The sequence below is a fragment of the Bubalus kerabau genome, chromosome 1 (assembly GCF_029407905.1).
Source record: "Bubalus kerabau isolate K-KA32 ecotype Philippines breed swamp buffalo chromosome 1, PCC_UOA_SB_1v2, whole genome shotgun sequence".
In the NCBI taxonomy this organism is placed as follows: domain Eukaryota; kingdom Metazoa; phylum Chordata; class Mammalia; order Artiodactyla; family Bovidae; genus Bubalus; species Bubalus kerabau.
The window spans coordinates 44706043-44725233 of record NC_073624.1 but is presented as its reverse complement, the minus strand read 5'-3'; the positions used below and the strand labels follow the sequence as shown (position 1 = coordinate 44725233).

General features: G+C 35.3%; 1 protein-coding gene across 12 annotated transcripts in view; it reads right to left on the bottom strand.

The window, feature by feature from the left end:
* Positions 1 to 263: 263 nt before the first annotated feature.
* DNM1L (dynamin 1 like) overlaps positions 264 to 19191 on the bottom strand; it is a 64648-nt gene continuing 45720 nt past the window's right edge. For 4 of the 12 annotated variants that reach the window (XM_055573809.1, XM_055573729.1, XM_055573737.1 and 1 more), the window contains 13 exons: positions 16831 to 16962; positions 15432 to 15638; positions 11995 to 12115; positions 11617 to 11772; positions 11296 to 11385; positions 8126 to 8218; positions 5078 to 5134; positions 4348 to 4425; positions 4000 to 4032; positions 1808 to 1984; positions 1530 to 1639; positions 1241 to 1400; positions 264 to 979 (listed from right to left, as the gene is read on the bottom strand). In XM_055573809.1, the coding sequence (XP_055429784.1) occupies positions 923 to 979; positions 1241 to 1400; positions 1530 to 1639; positions 1808 to 1984; positions 4000 to 4032; positions 4348 to 4425; positions 5078 to 5134; positions 8126 to 8218; positions 11296 to 11385; positions 11617 to 11772; positions 11995 to 12115; positions 15432 to 15638; positions 16831 to 16962 (1471 nt within the window). In that variant the 3' untranslated portion in view covers positions 264 to 922. The remainder of the gene's footprint in view (positions 980 to 1240; positions 1401 to 1529; positions 1640 to 1807; positions 1985 to 3999; positions 4033 to 4347; positions 4426 to 5077; positions 5135 to 8125; positions 8219 to 11295; positions 11386 to 11616; positions 11773 to 11994; positions 12116 to 15431; positions 15639 to 16830; positions 16963 to 19191) is intronic. The other 8 variants (XM_055573817.1, XM_055573723.1, XM_055573764.1 and 5 more) reach the window with 3 other exon arrangements.

Genomic DNA, 19191 nt, shown 5'->3' with positions numbered 1-19191 from the left:
TAGAGAAACTTAGAGAAAGAAGATACACTTAAAATCAGTACAGTATTTGGTTCTAAGACCCTCCTCCAGGTGAATCTTGAAGTGTGGTCTGTGGGCTCCAATTTACAGATGGATTACTGGATTACTACTATTATATTTGAAAGCCAAGGAGAATTTACTAGTTCTTCTAAAAACTAAAGGAAATGGTCATGACCAAGTCTTGCTAGATAATCAAGGCTAGATGGTTGTTCTTAATGCAGTAAAACATAATTCATGCTTCCAAGTTTAAGTAATATCAAAGGTATTTTAATTTTTAATGCACCAGGGGAAAGTGGACCCAGAAGTGGAAGGACGGTAGCTACATATTATGCACATCACATCACTGTCAGTGTTACAGATCCTCTCATGTGTTCAGCTTTCTTACAGACACATCAAAGGTTGCAGAGAAGCTCAATAAAACTAAATCAAAAGATAATTAGAACAGTGACTATGTGAGAAACTTGTCAACCCATCTCTTTCAAAGCTAGGTTGGTTTATATAGTGCATGCATCATAGTCATTATGAAATGGTGTCTTGGTGCATTCTTCTCGAAGGGCTGTGGCAGCAGCTTTAAGACTACTAGCAGATCACACAGGTCATCTTGTTCACAGACAAACTGCTTGTACAACTAGAACTATTAATGGTTCCTTTTAAGTTCAAATGAAACTGTCACAAGACAGACTTGATGTATTTTATATATACTAGGAAATTTTAGAAATAGCCATTTATTATTTGGATTAAATGTGTGATTTGTTCTGGAATACAGAGTACAATTTTCATTTTATAGCCAGTCTTCACATGAGCAGATTCATATCACTGCAAGACACAGGAGTTCATAAATAAAATTCTACTCAAGTAGGCAGGACTAACAAGTCAACAAAATCTCAGGATTACATAGTTCTCTTCACCAAAGATGAGTCTCTCGGATTTCAGCAATAATTTGACTGGCTCCTTGTAATGCCTGCATTAAAGAAGATGATAAAAATTATAAATGTTTAAATTATAATACCAAAGAATCTGAATTAATATGGGATAATCTCTCCACTTTATATGTGGTTGATTCATATCTTCTCTGAAATTTGAATCGAATCAAGTGCCAACAGAGTAATATTTAGCCATCATACAAAGACTATATATGTATATATATCTCCAATCATTTTAAATAATAAATGTTTATACCTACAACCCAAATAAGAACATTTTTTAAAAATTCCCAGTTTACCTTTAGCATATCAGCTGCTTCTTTCCTACGCTGTGCCATGTCCTCGGATTCAGTCAGAAGATCATCCAGTAAGGATGATTTATATAGCTGTCCTACTAACTCACTCTGAAGAGTATCTTTCACATGATTAACCAAAAAATGCATTACTGCCTTTGGCACACTGCAAAACAATCAAATAATCCATTTATTTGAGAATAAAAACCTAAATTTTAAAAAATACATATATTTTCGAAACGATTCAGAAATTATCCAGCAGTATTCTAGTCTGATTTATATACATAATACTAACCTGTCTTGAATATTCTTTCTGACAATAAGAAAATATGATTTGATGAGTCGTTCAATAACTTCACAGTCTCGCTGTTCACGGGCAGATAGTTTTCGTGCAACAGGAACTGGCTAAATTGGGTGAGGGGAGAACAAATTTACTGTTGTGCCATTTTGAAATGACAACACGTAACAGTATGTTTTTGAGATACCAGTTCCTTCTGTCTTTTAAAATGCTTTCTTGGTAACTTGGTTCTTTGTCCTCAATCATTCTACAGCTTACCAAATTCTACAGCTTACCACATCCAGCAAATTCACAGCATGGCCTTTTTGTGGACTGGCTGGCATAACTGGAATTGGTTTTGATTTTTCCTCAGCTAGTAACTCCTCAGCTTTTGAAGTTTTCAGCATTCCTCTCCAGTTGCCTGTTGTTGGTTCTTGAACAGCATCTCCAACCCCACCACCTCCAGATGCAACCTGAAAAAAACATGTTCCAAACCTGTACCAACCATATCAAACTGGCATTATCTAAACAAAGTTAATTTTTCTTGATAGGCAAAGTTAATTTTTTTGATAGGCGTCAAGGAGAATACCCATCTAGTACCCATCTGGAGTTTAATCTATTTAGAGATAGCAGGATCAGAAAGAGATGGTGACTCCCATGTGCATCTGGAACCCTGAGCTGTCTAAGTAAGAGGTCCTGTTCTAAATTGCTGGCAAGGCCTTGGCCAGGATATCTTAAATTCCTCTTTTATTACTTGCTAACTTTTCAAAGTTTTTCCTCCTCTCCAACCTCTAACACTAGAGATTGTGGAGAAAATATGAGCTAGCCTTTAAAACAAGACTGACCATTAAAAGCACAAGGAAAGCCCTTCAAAGTAATTTTAAACACTGTTGAACTGTGATCTCTCTGAAAGTTCAACATGTCTCCAAAAGTTAAGACTTTATATATTTCTCAAGTCAGTTTATGTTCTTATAGTCACAGGATAAAAGTAGGAATCCTTTAATTAACAGAAAAAAGAACACACTCATGATTCTATGAGTTTGCATGCATGTTTGTGTGTGTGTGTTAAGTCATGTCCAACTCTTTGTGACCCCATGGACTGTTGCCCACCAGGCTCCTCTGTCCGTGGGATTCTCTAGGCAAGAATACTGGAGTGGGTTGCCATTTCCTTCTCCAGGGGATCTTCCCGACCCAGGGATCAAATCCCATGTCTCCTGCGTTGGCAGGTGGATTATCACTGAGCCACCTGAAAGGCCCAATAATGACATTAAGCTGCCTAAAATGTTGAATATGACAAACACATCATCAGTTCCCTCAATGTTTATACCCGTGAGAAAGGATCTGCTAAAAGAAATCTAGTGTTGTCATTAATCACAAGTGCTTTTGCACCTTCTTTTTTAGGATATCTGTTAGTCTTGATTTATAAAAGAAAAATGACTGTTTAAGGTAACAGGGAACACTAATTTATCAATATTTAAGACATGTTTTTAGATAGTCTTTAAGATTTTACAATCTAAAATGAAGATAAAATGGCATTCAGAATTATAGAAATAAAAATGACTTTATATAAGTTTAATAGTGTTATAGCAATTGTTAAATGTTTTTTGTATCATTCTGATTCAAAACACTGCCCAAACTTTGTCTCTAAAATATGTATTAAAGATGATGTTTATCAATATATAGGTGGAATATTTATATACTACTTTTTAAATGAGTAACTGTATTTCTAAATGCCTGTTAACTATACATGAGTGATAGACCTACATATGAAGTCTTAAGGAGAGTGAGCAAATTCAAGGTGAAGCCATGAATAAAATAAAAAGCAGTGATTTAAACGGTTCTCTTAAGATCTTAGTACAGTGGGCTGAGAGAAGATAAGACATTTAATTATAAGGTTTTATCTGAGGTTCAGAATCTTAAACCTGGACAATAAATAAGAGCTGAATGGCAAAAATAAAAATAAGAATGGGTCTGAATAATTTACAGATTATTTTATCAAGAACTGGCAACAGTCTCAAACTCTCAGTCCCCCTGTATGCTCTGAATTTGCTTAAGCTGTTGAGGCACATGTTAAGCTACATATTTAGGGTGACAAGTGCATAAGAAAGAAGTGACAAGTGCATAAGAAAGCATAAGAAAGAAGCCTAAGAGGACTATCTATTAGCACTGGACAGATCTGAGAACCTTTAAAGAGGAAAAGTCCAAAAGTACAATTTTCATCTCCAGAATTTTAATTTCCTACCAAAATATTAAATTCAACACTCTTCTTGAAGGTAATGGAAAACAGTGGGAAAGGGTGTTATTATTTTAAACAATGTTAAAACTAGAATTAATACCATCTTAGAAGTTAGTTGAATAAGAGAAACAATAAACATAAAGACAATGAGAGATAGATGCCACTGTTACAAACAAGTTCTTCAATGGTTTTGAAGACAAGTGTTTCTGAAAACCAGGGGTACCAACATTTTCATTGTGAAGCAAGACTCACATTTTTAGTTTCTCTTCTGCTCTCCTGAATTAACTGTTAAAAGATATGTTAAAACATGCAGTTTAACAACCAAAATTTAAATACCAATGGCTTGAAATTCAAAAAGTGCAGGATAATTTCCTCTTTAAATTCTTTTTCTGTCTGCATCTTCATATTGCAAGCAAAAGCATGTTAACAAATGTATGTTATGAAGTATACACTGTTAAAAGATTTAAAATTTCTATTAGACTAAAATTTGGTCTTAGCACAATATCCCATATTAATATTCTGCTATTCAGTGGATTGTTTCCAGATGATTATGTTGCACCAAATTAGGCATGCAGGCTTAGATTAAGAATCAGAACAGACCTTGCCATCAGCCTCAGCAGAAGCAGCAGGGGAGGGCTCCTGGGAGGCAGGTGCCAAAGCACTTGGAACTTTAGAAGACTAAAGGCAAAAAATTCAGGGAAAAAGAAATCAAGGATGCCAAAAATGCATTCAGAAACATTCTATAGATACGAATTTTCCCCATGAAAAACAAAAATGGGACATATTGTTTATTGTGCTTCTTTCCTGGACTGCCGTCACTGTTGTCACCTTTGTTTAAGACTTTGTTCAGATGAATTCCTAAGAAAAGTTCAAATCCAAAAGCTTCATTTTGATTTTTACAAGATGATAAGATCTTTTCTGGTAAAGAATTCAAGGTAACAGATTTTTACACAAAAACTAATACATGCAACTATTACAGGAGGCTAAACCTGGTACGCACATACTGCCATCTTCCCTCTCCAAAAAAACCCCTTGTTAGAATAAAGTCATTAGTCATTTCAACTAATTTTACAAAGTTCACAATCACTGAATTCTTCAAAAAGCCTTGATACTTAAAATCCACCTTTTAGCATTTATTCCAATGTATTAAAAATATTTTATCTTTAAATTACTCAAAGCCTGTTCTGAAACTTGCATACCTTTACTCAAATATGCCAATGAAGTATTAAAGTGAGAAGAAAAAATTACTCCCAGAACTCAGTAATATTCTGAGGCTCACCAGTCCATCTCTGCATATTTGTTGGGAATACGCTTTAAAAACATTTTTTACCTTGTCTCGTGATACAGCTGAAGGCAATTCTCTTGCTAGCCTGTTTCTCCTTTGTTCCTATGAAACACAAGCAAGCAAAAGATTCATGATTATCAGAACATAAGAGATGTAAGCTACTAAAAAAAATGTTCAGCTTAATTGAAAAGTATGGAATAACTAACAGTGTATCCTCCCACTGTTGAGACTCATGCCATAATTATATTTTAAAACAAACAAGAAATCATTTAACCCAATGCTTCTCAATCTTTTTTTCTGCCCCAACATACCTGAAGGATAAATACAACATCAGTAATGGTGGCTTCCTGTACCAAGGATTCTCAAGGGAGGGGCAGTGGACCAGCATCGTCTCTGCCTTTCCCACTCAGTTAAGAATCACTGATTTAAACTATTCCCACATAAAAGTACATAAGCCTTCAACATACCATATAGAATCTGAAGTACACAGATCACAGAAAACTTAAGCAAAGCCTTTAAAAATCACTCTAACCTGCTGACATTTCTGTTACTTTCACACAATTCTCACAAAACAGTAAGAAATACCTATAAGAATGTTCTGCTTTCTTAGTGTTAGAAACTGACAGTCTGTTCTACAACCTGGGTAGTTTAACAGACTGATCACCTGCCACTCTTCTAAAATTTGTTGATATCATCAATGTAATTCTGGTACCAAACTAAAGAAACTGTAAATTCAAACCAATAGTACCTACTGTATGTCAAGCACCATAACAGGTGCAAGACTATGAAAATATAGAAGGACGATGGTGTTAATACGGCTCATAAGCAGCATCAAATACAGCAGAAAAGCATTTAAGTTAAATGCACTCAAAATGCTCCTGAGTAGAAAGCATTTCATGAACTCAGACTTGCAAAAAAGGTGTACGTTAACAAAGCTTCACAATGATGTTTTTGGGTAAGAAAATTTTGTAACAAATTATACTATTTCACTATAAAAAAAGCACTGTTTATAATAGCCAGGACATGGAAGCAATCTAGATGTCCATCAGCAGATGAATGGATAAGAAAGCTATGGTACATATACACAATGGAGTATTACTCAGCCATTAAAAAGAATGCATTTGAATCAGTTCTAATGAGGTGGATGAAACTGGAGCCTATTATACAGTGAAGTAAGCCAGAAAGAAAAACACCAATACAGTATACTAACACATATATATGGAATTTAGAAAGATGGTAACAATAACCCTGTATATGAGACAGCAAAAGAGACACTGATGTATAGAACAGTCTTATGGACTCTGTGGGAGAGGGAGAGGGTGGGATGATTTGGGAGAATGGCATTGAAACATGTATAATATCATGTATGAAATGAGTTGCCAGTCCAGGTTCGATGCACGATACTGGATGCTTGGGGCTGGTGCACTGGGACGACCCAGAGGGATGGTATGGGGAGGGAGGAGGGAGGAGGGTTCAGGATGGGGAACACATGTATACCTGTGGCAGATTCATTTTGATATTTGGCAAAACCAATACAATATTGTAAAGTTTAAAAATAAAATTAAAAAAAATAATAATAAAGGAAAAAATAAAAAATACAGCAAATTATAAAAATATATGGATTTTCAACAATTTTCAGAATTACAAATTAGCATTTAAATGTACATTTTGAAGAAGGACACAAAGCAAAAGGCAGAGGAATCAAGAGACCAGAAATTTTCAAGCTAGTCTATTACCAACCATTACCAACCAGTTATGACCTTAGCTGGCCCCAGAGAGCTGGCTTACTTGCTTTGTTAACAAGTTACTAACTCTCAGCTCCGGTTTCCTAGTCTATTAACATTACCTTTATAAGGGTGCTCTAAAGATTAAATGAGAGTATCTATGTGTTTGTTCTCTGACACATAGTCATTAAAATCAGGGACATTCACTTGTAAGAAAAATACTGATCTGAAATCATATCATAAATGACCTTGTCAGTATTAGAAAAACTGTTTCAGGCACAAATTTTCCTTGAAGGTTTCCGTGTTACAAGAACTAACTCCTATCTTAGAGTGTCTACATGCCAATTTTTAACATGATAACTGTTTTATAATCCACTTTAAGTGTTTTAAAGTGCCTTACTTATATGTGTTTTGGAATTTTTTCTGGCCATGCTACCCACCTTGCAAGACCTTAGTTCTCCAATCAGAGATTGAAGCTGGGCCACAGCAATTTTCTGGAATTTTTTCTGACAATAGGAGTTACCTCAACTATGCAACTAAAAAACAGTTCCCTGTACCTGTTAAAGAGAAGGTGCTTTTTCCCCTCTAACAGTGTCCAGCAAAATAAGCAGTAAAGTAATAGCTGTTATCAGCTGTGGGTCTTGGGTTCTTCATCTTTTTAACTAAAAGGTCCCTTGCAGTTCCCAAATTCCATGTTTACAATTTTCTCTCCACCCATGTGCATAAGAGAAAATTTGCTACAGAAGAGAGACAGGTCTTCCTGGACTATGAAACAGCAGAAAATTTTACTGTTTTGTATAAAAATGGCAAAGAACAAAATGCATCCAGATAAATCATTCTATCCATCAGCCTTGGCTCCTTCTGAGTTCTTATGCAACCTACAACATTAACCTCAAATGGAAAAAAGAAAGGATCCATGAAATGCAGCAACCACAGTAGTGGTGAAACAGTACTGTTTTTCTAAATACACTTTAATTTAGCTAATTCTTGGATTGTTTGCTTCAAAGCTTTCAGAATCAAGTAAAAACAAGTTTAAACATCCACTGTTTTACATACTTCAGTCTAATAAACTGCAACAACAGTTAACTGAAATGGAACCAGGCAGTCCTTCAAATACAAATACTAGATCAATGAGCCCCAGATCCTCTCTGAGTTACAGTTTCATAAGCAGAAAATAAGAACAACGCCTCCAGGTGGTTTTGAGGATTAAATTTAAGAAAACAATGTAATGCCCTCAGCATAATTCTTGGAATGTGACAATAATAAGGTACATAAATGTCTTATACTTATTCCTTGCTCAGTAAATTTGATATAATTGATCTAAAACAGATTTTCTCTCTCAAAAAACACAAATTCAAATTGTATTTACCTCTATATTGTTGTTCATTAACCCACAAGCATCAGCAAAGTCTGGATGTTTTGTGTTGATATAAGCCAATTCAATTGCCACTAAGTTATGGACCTAGAAAAAAATAAAATTAGGCTATATACAATATTATGCCAACCTAATTTTAATTTAGGAAACATATAAACTTATTTAACAGATAAATTCTGAAAGACCGTACAGGAAACATGCCTAAATAAATATTTGATAATTATATTCCAACTGATAAATCTTATACCAAATAATAATTTGCTCTCTCTTTTAAATTATTTATATTTCAGCATCTAAGACTGCATTTCTGACATTGAAGCAGATAGAAGTATACTGTTAGGGGGGAAAAAGTTATCTACTTAATGCGTATCTAACTTCCAAACAACTTTCCTAAATAAAAACCTTAGATCATCCACTATTCCATGTCAAAAGTTCGGGTTCAATAATAAAACATTACAGAATCAGATATAAGGTAAAGATGTTAACTTTACTTGGGTAAAGGATACATTTAAAGGCCTTAGCTAACCTAATTGATTAGCCTTAATTATGAAGCACCTAGTTTAAATATATGTAGTTCAAAACCCTAATTGGGACAATAATCAAAAAGGAAAGTTGGAATTAATTATACTCTAGCATTATAGAGAGATTAAACTAAGTCCTTCATTTCACTGTCCTGACAAATCTCAGGTATCAGAACAGCACTAAAAGATCAAAACCAGTGAAAATGATTTATTTCAATGAAATTCTGATGACTCTGGTATCAGTGGGTAGAGTCCAAGATCAGGCTAATCATGTTCTCACTCATCTCAATTCGTGCTTATGCTTGCCAGGGAAACAGCTAAGCAGCAGCACTTACATCCTATACTCCAAGGACGGTTTTGTACTTGTAAAGTACATGCAAGTAAATGTCCACTGGGGCTCACCACCCTGAGCCAAGGACCCAAATGCACTTTTAGAGATCAGAAAGGAAAAAAAGAAACAGTCAACAATTAGAGGCAATAGGGACAATTTCAAATGCTTATCTCATATTTACGCCAATTTCAGGATTTTATTTTTAAGGACAGCAGCCATGATATTATGACATTAGGTCATCAAACAAGCAAGCTGTACAAACAGCCAAATTATCCTAACATACATCAAAGTTAAAAAATAACTTGCTATATAAAGGCTCAGTTTACCAGGCTGAAGATTAAAACCAACTTTCCATTAGATCAGTGCTGCTATATCTATTTGTGCTCAGTCGTATCCAACTCTGTGTATGTGAAGTAAGTCGAGCTACAAAATGGAAAAAATTTAATGGCTAGGCTTAAAAAAAATCCTTGTCTATTATGTTACATATGATGAGTGCACTGTATTAGAAAAAAGTATTATTTAGTTTACATCCAGTCAAGAAAGTTTTTTAAGGTGGTAGTATTTTAATAGATCGATGTAACCCCTAACATTAGTGATTCTATGTAATTGCCAGGATGTGACTTGGGAGACATCTTATTAAAGGTATCCTAATAATACCTAAAGGTAGCTGAAATTAAAAATTATGGACAGGAAACTAATTATTATTGAGTGTCTACTTATGTTTTGGACACTCTACTGTGAGAAATTTGCAAATGGCATCTCTTTGAACCTTCCCAACATACCTATTATATTAGTCTGTTTTACAATCAGGAAACTTACTAAGTGATACATTTACCAAAGTCACATGGCTGGTGAAAGCAGAGCCAGATTCAAATGAAGATCTTAGTCCAAAACCTTTATAAAATAGGAAGCACTGAAACTGTCATGAGGTCAGGGTTCTTCTACTCCCAGTTCATCCACAGACTAGGTGTAATGTGGGTTTAAATGATTCCTAACATCTTTGGTCTCAAACTGTTTATAATGAAAATGTTACTAATTGTTGTCTTTATACTTGTCTGCTTCTAATCACACGTCTTTCTCCCTCACCCCTACTGTTGTTGTTGTTTTGTTTTTTTTTAATTCCCATTATCTCTTTTCAAGGCAAGCGTTATAAAAGTGTTGTATTTGTGGATGGCTACTCTCCAATTTAGTTTCTTGTCCATGGATAAAATACACAGTTGTTTACAACACATGTATTTTTACCTGTTACTTAAGAGTACTGCTTTTGACTGTGGTTAATGGTAATAATGTGGCCTACCTTATTCAAACATTGCTTACTTAAAAGTCACACAGTTTGACTCTTGGCTGAATTACTTAATATGTGACCTTGGGTAAATTAATCTCCCTGGGCCTTACTTTGTTATAAAATGAGATAATACCTATTGCATGGAATTGTTTTGAGAATTAAATAAAACAGATCACGTCAAGCATTATAGACAGTTCCTGGTGCCATCATCATCAATTTTAGGCTATCACTGTCCTCCTCCTCACCATCCAAAGTACTTAGTACCATAGTTTACTTTAGTTGAAACAGTTTTGTTAATTTTTCCAACCTTAGGAGCCAGCTAGATATTAACAACAAGAAGAATGTATCTGATTCATTCAGTGATGAATATGCTTTCCTTCAAAAGAAGTACCCATCTCGGCTAATAGAAGTGGAACAAAATATCTTGTCCAGACTTCAAACAGGTAACATTTTTTACCTTTTGGAAACTTAGATGTTTTTGGTTTGCCAATAGGTATCTGAGACTTTTGATTACATTTTTAATCCTTACATTTTTATAATGTGCTTGTCTATAAAATTTCACTTTTTGTTTCTTGTACAGTAGGTTCTTATAATGTATTTATTTTTATTGAGCTGTACCCAGTCATGTCTGACTCATTGCAGCCCCATGGACTGTAGCCTGCCAGGCTTCTCTGTCCATAGGATTTCCAGGCAAGAATATTGGAGTGGGTTGCCATTCTTACTTCAGGGGATCTTCCCAACCCAGGGATCAAACCTGTGTCTCTTGGGTCTACCTGCATTGGCAGGCATATTCTTTACCACTGCGCTACCTGGGAAGTCCATATATATAATAAAGCTAACCTGAATACAATGACTAAAATATAAGGAAAAATGCTTTTTATACCAGAACTACTGAAGTTTCCTTTGAAATAAGACTGAAATTCATTTTTATTTTTGATACACTGGGAAACATTATGCCTAAATTCATGAAGTATACAAAATGATTTTATTAACAGTGACTACAATGCTTTATGAAATAATAGCTCACCATTTCATTTGTAACAGGCAACCGTTTACGAAGAAGACAAGTCACTACTTCAACTATGGCATCATGAAGTTTAGGGAACCGCAACAACTCCTATAAATGATGGAAGTAAGAAACAGTCTGTTTGGTTTGAAGGAAAATTAATCACTGAAATACTAAACCAGATTTGGAAGCTATATTTAACTATACTATTTCAAATATCACTTTTAGATAAGGAACTAAAATTTTAACTTTAAGCCCATCTTCTATATTTCCTCCTGCCCCTTGAAACCATCAGCTCATGCCTTTTACTACCTAATAGAAACCTGTTACATTTCTCAGTACCTGTGTACTGTAATTGCTACAGTGCTGAATGATCCTTTGCATTTCTTCATGAACCAGTTCCACACAACGGAGGCTGGGCTCTTCCAGACGTTTGATCTGCCGTTTGACCAATAACTCAAATGAAACTTCAGGCACAAACAAAGCAGGACGAGGACCCTAAAAACATAAAATTATGAGCTCTTATAGCTACATATAATTTTGGTTCTTCCCTAAGGTTAAAATAAATCACATTTTTTGGTATTTTTTCATGAAAAGTACTTCCTAATTTCAAGAATAAGAGCAAAATAACAAACTGTACCATTCATTAAAAAATATATATGGATTAAAAAATAATCTTTAACCTCATTTCAAAACATTCTAGAAGTTAACCATACTCACAGTTGCATTTCTAATGGCAGTCAAAATGTCAATAGTGTTAAGGCCACCAAGAGGGTCAACAGATTCTAAGGTTCGCCCAAAAGTCTCATGGAAAATATAACATATTCGAGCACCACCACATCTGAAAGTCAATGAAATATATGATTTCTAGTATTACTAAAAGGAAAGACACTACAAACTAGAAGTCTTTCTGTAAGCATTAAGATGACGGACAACTACATTTAGACCATTTCCATGTATTCTCAACTGTATTATGAACCAATTACTCTAATCTTTTTAATGGGGAGTCATTTCACAAAAGGCATTCATATATGCATGCACACGTGCACACACAGAGTAAACTGTACTGTCAGAAAACATCAGTTAACTAAGAACAACTAAACATTTTTCTCTGCTGTAGTTTTCAACTAGACCACGCACTCCTTAAGGATATTTTCCAGTGGTCATGTATGGATGTTAGAGTTGGACTATAAGGAAAGCTGAGCGCAGAATTGATGCTTTTGAACTATGGTGTTGCAGAAGACTCTTGAGAGTCCCTTGGACTGCAAGGAGATCCAACCAGTCCATCTAAAGGAGATTAGTCCGGGGTGTTCACTGGAAGGACTGATGTTGAAGCTGAAACTCCAATACTTTGGCCACCTGATGCAAAGAGCTGACTCATTTGAAAAGACGCTGATGCTGGGAAAGATTGAGGGCAGGAGGAGAAGGGGACGACAGAGGATGAGATGGTTGGATAGCATCACCAACACAATGGACATGGGTTTGGGTGAACTCGGGGAGTTGGTGATGGACAGGGAGGCCTGGAGTGCTGCGGTTCATGGGGTCGCAAAGAGTCAGACACAACTGAGCGACTGAACTAATTTCTATTTATTCACAATCTAGAGTAGAGATCAGCGAACTTTTTCTATGAAAGGCCAGTTAAATACTTTTAGACTTTTCAGGCCTTTGTCACAACTCGCCAATTCTGCCATTGAGCACAAAAGCAACCACAGACTGTATGTAAACAAATAAGCATAGCTATGTTCCTGTAAACTTACACATACTAAAATTTGAACTTTACATATACACTACATAAAAAATTCTTTCAATTTTTTTTCAACCATTTAAAAAATGTAAAAATGATTCTTAGTCAATGGGCTTATCCCTGCTTTAAACAAATTAAATCTCTAGGCCTACATACTGGATTCCTTGTGTTTCCTATCTTAATGACTAGAAATCCTGGTATTGTCTTTTATTTTTTTCATTCAAGTCCAGTTGAAACTTTACAAATATGATATATCCCCCCACATCATTCGTTCTTCTCTATTTTACCATCACTATTCACTACTTTCTTAGAGTAGCCTAGGTAGAAGGTACCAGCCTAACATTATACTAAGTGAAATAACCCAGACAGAAAAGGACAAATATTGTATGAGTCTCCTTATATGAAATAACTAGAATAGGGAAATTCACATAGACAGAAAGTAAGTCAGAGGTTACCATGGGCTAGGAGAAGAGAGGAAGACAGGTATCACTGTTTACTTGATACAGAGTTTCTGTTTGGGATGATGAAAAAATCTTGGAAATAGATACTATTTGATGGTTGTACAATATTGTGAATATACTTAATAGTATGTATTATACTTTAAAATAGTTAAAATTACCAGTAACTAGTCTCTCTGCCTCCAACCTTTACATTCTCCAAATAGTTTCCATAATGACCAGAATTACCCTTCTAAAGTGGGGAACTCCTGTGACCAAAAATGTTTTCATTTTTTTATAGTAGGAAGCTCTTCAAATTCTGACATATTACACTTTCCACAGTCTTGTTCTTATTAGACATCTTTCCTGCCTTACTTCCTGTTATATCCCATCACTGTACCTGCCATTCTCCAAATTCCCCCTGAACTATTCTTTGCTATTCCAAAGCCTAAAATACCCTTCTACTTACTGCTTACGGCCTTCCCCATATTCTATTCACAGCCCAACCCAAATGCATTCTTAACTATGGAGCTCTCCAGTCCTTGAAAGAGATATAAATGGTCTCTCTTCAATGTTCTAATGAGGCTTGATTAGATAATTACAAAGATATAAATATTCTATGGAGTTAACTCACACAGAAGGCTACCAGGGTCACATAAAGTACACAGAACTGTACACCCACACACACACATGAAGTGTAATTTGTGAAATCTGAATAAACTTTGTGGATTGTACCAATGTCCATTTTCTTGCTTTGTTATTGTACTACAGATATGCAGGATGTCAGTGCTGGGGGAGGTGGGGTGAAGGGTGAATGGGACCTCTCTGTACATTTATCTGTAACTTGCTAGAAATCTAGTTATTTTTCAAAATTAAAAGTCTTTTTAAAGGTGAGAGTTCAGAGAAATATATTCTTATATATTGCTACTAGTAAAACAATACAATCTACTACTAATATCCCAGGTGGCACTAGTAGTAAAGAACCTGCCTGCCAGTGCAAGAGGATGTTAGAGACCTCCTAACATGTTGGAGGACATTAGAGATCTAGGTTTGATCCCTGGGTCAGGATGATCTCTTGGAGGTAGGCATGGCAACCCACTCCAGTATTGTTGCCTGGAGAATCCCCTGGACAGAGGAGCCTGGTGGACTACAGTCCAGAGTTGCAAAGAGCAAGACACGACTGAAGCGACTTAGCACACACTACTAATATAGCAATGATAAAAGACTTTGAGGATGTGATATATCTTTTGATCTAGTAATTCTACTTCTAGAAATTTACCCTAAGAATTTACTTGGATACATGCTCCAAAGATAGTCCATCACAACATTGTATATATTTGTGTATAACTGAAAGCAAACTATCAAGAGTAGGGGACTCATTGAACAAGTCTAAAAAGTAAACTACTATGTAAATCTTAAGGTTGAAAATACAAACATGCAATTTCTACTAGTTGTTTGTGACAAGTTGATTTAAAGAAATGATTCTGTAGCATCTGATTTTTAAAGATGTGTATTATAGGCATTTATATGTTTTATAAATACATAGAAAAATGTCTAGATTAATGCCAAAGTAACGGATTATTTCTGGATGATGGAATTAAAAGGAATTTTATCCTTACACTTTACTCTTTTTACTTATCTGCATTTTTTTATTTTTTTCATGAACAATGTTGTTGTCCATATTAAAGAAACAAACTTTTTTAAATTAGAAAATGTTATACTTATCAATTAAAGTCTTGTTTTTTAAAAAAACCTGAAACTTTACCATGTTTTACATATTTTTACATATTTTATAAAGCATTTTACATACCTATCAGATATTGTTCATAATTTCTACAAAATGATATTCCTGTTTTACAGATAATAAATCATAATCAGATAATCTCAAAGTCACTGTAACAAAAGATCTTTATCTTTCTTCTTTATCTAACCTAGCAATCCAGGTAGCCAAATCCATAGAGAAATTTCTTACTTACAGCTCTGAAGTTTCAATATATTTTGCAGTTCCTTCAATAGTATTACAATATTCTGTGGCAAATTTGGTAATAAGCTGGAGTAAAGTAGCACTTTTATCATCCACAGGTTCACCATAGCTATTTAGAAGAGACTGATATTGAGCAGCTAGAACATTTATTCTCGTTTTCAACTCTGGTAAGCAATCTCTGATGTGATGCATCAGTAACCTAACAAAGGTTAGAAAGGAAGAATTTTAAAGTAAAATTGTGTATTTTGAAGATCCAAGCAGCTCAAATTTTAAAAATGCAAATAATGGGGAACCCTGTCAAACAACTTGTCTTGGCAGGAAATAATGCAGTTTTAGACTAGACATAAATATTTAGTCTGAAAAAAAAATGACACGAAGGAAACTGTCTTGTTAAAATACCTTTTAAATTTGCCTTCAATCCAATAAATGGTAACAACTGATAGAGAAATATAAATTAAAAAAATTTTTTCTCTATTACTACAATTACCTTAAAGAAAGTAAGCTACACAATCTAATTATACCTACATTATTTTGGTTTCTGACTTATCTTTTACAATAGGTACTCAGCACAGTGAAAATCAATCTTGTTAAGATCCCTGTCCATCCACCTTTAATTTATTTAGGGAATAAGCAAAGACACAGACACGATTTAGCAACTGAATGACAACAATAGAGGGAAATAGCTTTCACTTAAGTTGTTTATAAATCATCTAGAAAGCTCTTCTAATCCCTTGAATGATCTAATACCATCAGTGGGTATTAAGAATTCAAGGTATACAGCTTACATCCTTTTTATGAACAGGACTAGAAGACATCCTAATTAGGACATGATTATGTGAAAATTATAAATTTTAATTCAGTTCCTGAAATACAAAATGGAACTGAAGTCAACTGCCATCTATTTCTATCATTAAGTACAATGACTGTAAATAATTTCATGATTAATGTATTTTAAAAATCACTTGCACATTCCTAGAATACATGATGATTTAATCCCGACTACCTCAATAAAAGAGTTTCCCAGGTGGCACGCTAGTGGTAAAGAAACCACCTGCCAACGCAAGAGATGGAAGAGACACAAGTTTGATCCCTGGGTTGGGAAGAACACATGGAGTAAGGAATGGCAACCCCCTCCAATATTCCTGCTGGGAAAATTCCTGGACAGAGGAGCCCAGCAGGCTACAGTCCATGGGGCTGCAATGAGTCAGACATACCTGAACATACCTCAATAAAAATAAATACATTATAAGAACCTACTGTACAAGAAACAAAAAGTGAAATTTTATAGACAAGCACATTATAAAAATTTAAGGAACTGATCATCAAAGGTCTCAGATACCTACTGGCAAACCAAAAACATCTCATTTTCCAAAAGGTAAAAAAAATGTTACCTGTTTAAAGTCCGGGCAAGATACTTTGTTCCATTTCTATTAGCCAGAGATGGGTATTTCTTTTGAAGGAAAGCATATTCATCGCGGATTGAATCAGTTACACTCTTCTTATTGTTAATATCTAGCTGACTCCTAAGGTTGAAAAAATAACAAAACTGTTTCAACTAAAGTAAACTGTGGTACTAAGTACTTTGGCAACACCTGCTGGATCATGGAAAAAAGCAAAAAGCTCCAGAAAAACATCTGTTTCTGCTTTATTGACTATTCCAAAGCCTTTGACTGTGTGGATCACCACAAACTGTGGAGAATTCTTAAACAGATGGGAATATCAGACCACCTGACCTCTTGAGAAATCTATATGCAGGTCAGGAAGCAACCATCAGAACTGGACGTGGAACAACAAACTGGATCCAGATAGGAAAAGGAGTATGTCAAGGCTGTATATTGTCACCCTGATTATTCAACTTATATGCAGAGTACATCATGAGAAACGGGCTGGATGAAGCACAAGCTGGAATCAAGATTGCCAGGAGAAATATCAATAACCTCAGATATGCAGATGACACCACTCCTATGGCAGAAAGCGAAGAATTAAAGAGCCTCTTAATGAAAGTGAAAGAGGAGAGTAAAAAAGCTGGCTCAACATTCAGAAAACTAAGATCATGGCATCCAGTCCCATCACTTCATGGCAAATAGATGGGGAAACAGTGGAAACAGTGTCTGACTTTGTTTTTTTGAGCTCCAAAATCACTGCAGATGGTGACTACAGACATGAAATTAAAAGACGCTTACTCCTTGGAAGAAAGTTATGACCAGCCTGGACAGCATATTAAAAAGCAAAGACATTACTTTGCCAACAAAGGTCCGTCTAGTCAAGGCTATGGTTTTTCCAGTAGTCATGTATGGATATGAGTGTTGGACTATAAAGAAAGCTGAGCACCGAAGAATTGATGCTTTTCAACTGTGGTGTTGGAGAAGACTCTTGAGAGTTCCTTGGACTGCAAGGAGATCCAACCAGTCCATCTAAAGGAGATCAGTCCTGAGTGTTCATTGGAAGGACTGATGCAGAAGCTGCAACTCCAATACTTTGGCCACCTGATGCGAAGAGCTGATTCATTTGAAAAGACCCTGATGTTGGAAAAGATTGAAGGCAGGAAGAGAAGGGACGACAGAGGATGAGATGGTTGGATGGCATCACTGACTCAATGGACATGAGTTTGGGTAAACTCTTGGAGTTGGTGATGGACAGGAAGGCCTGGCGTGCTGCAGTCTATGGGGTCGCAAAGAGTTGGACATGACTGAGCAACTGAACTGGACTGAAGTAGTTCGGATGGTGAGGAGGATGACAGTGATAGCCTAAAATTGATGATGATGGCACCAGGAACTGTCTATAATGCTTGACGTGATCTGTTTTATTTAATTCTCAAAACAATTCCATGCAATAGGTATTGTCTCATTTTATAACAAAGTAAGGAAGGCCCAGAGAGATTAATTTACCCAAGGTCACATATTAAGTAATTCAGCCAAGATTCAACCTGTGTAACTTTTAAGTAAGCAATGTTTGAATAACGTAGGCTACATTATTACCATTAACCACAGTCAAAAGCAGTACTCTTAAGTAACAGGTAAAAATACATGTGTCTTAATCAACTGTGTATTTTATCCATGGACAAGAAACTAAATTGGAGAGTAGCCATCCACAAATACAACACTTTTATAACACTTGCTTGCCTTGAAAAGAGATAATGGGAATTAAAAAAAACAACAACAACAACAGTAGGGGTGAGGGAGAAAGACATGTGATTAGAAGCAGACAAGTATAAAGACATCAATTAGTAACATTTTCATTTTAAAAAGTTTGAGACCAAAGATGTTAGGAATCATTTAAACCCACATTACACCTAGTCTGTGGATGAACTGGGAGTAGAACCCTGACCTCATGACAGTTTCAGTGCTTCCTATTTTATAAAGGTTTTGGACTAAGATCTTCATTTGAATCTGGCTCTGCTTTCACCAGCCATGTGACTGGTAAATGTATCACTTAGTAAGTTTCCTGATTGTAAAACAGACTAATATAATAGCTCTCAGGTAGGCTGGGAAGGTTCAGAGAGATACCATTTGCAAATTTCTCACAGTAGAGTGTCCAAAACATAAGTAGACACTCAATAGTAATCAGTTTCCTGTTCATAATTTTTAATTTCAGTTACCTTTAGGTATTATTAGGATACCTTTAATAAAATGTCTCCCAAGTCACATCCTGGCAATTGCATAGAATCATTAATGCTAGGGGTTACATCAATCTATTAAAATACTACCACCTTAAAAAACTCTTTCTTGACTGGATGTAAACTAAATAATACT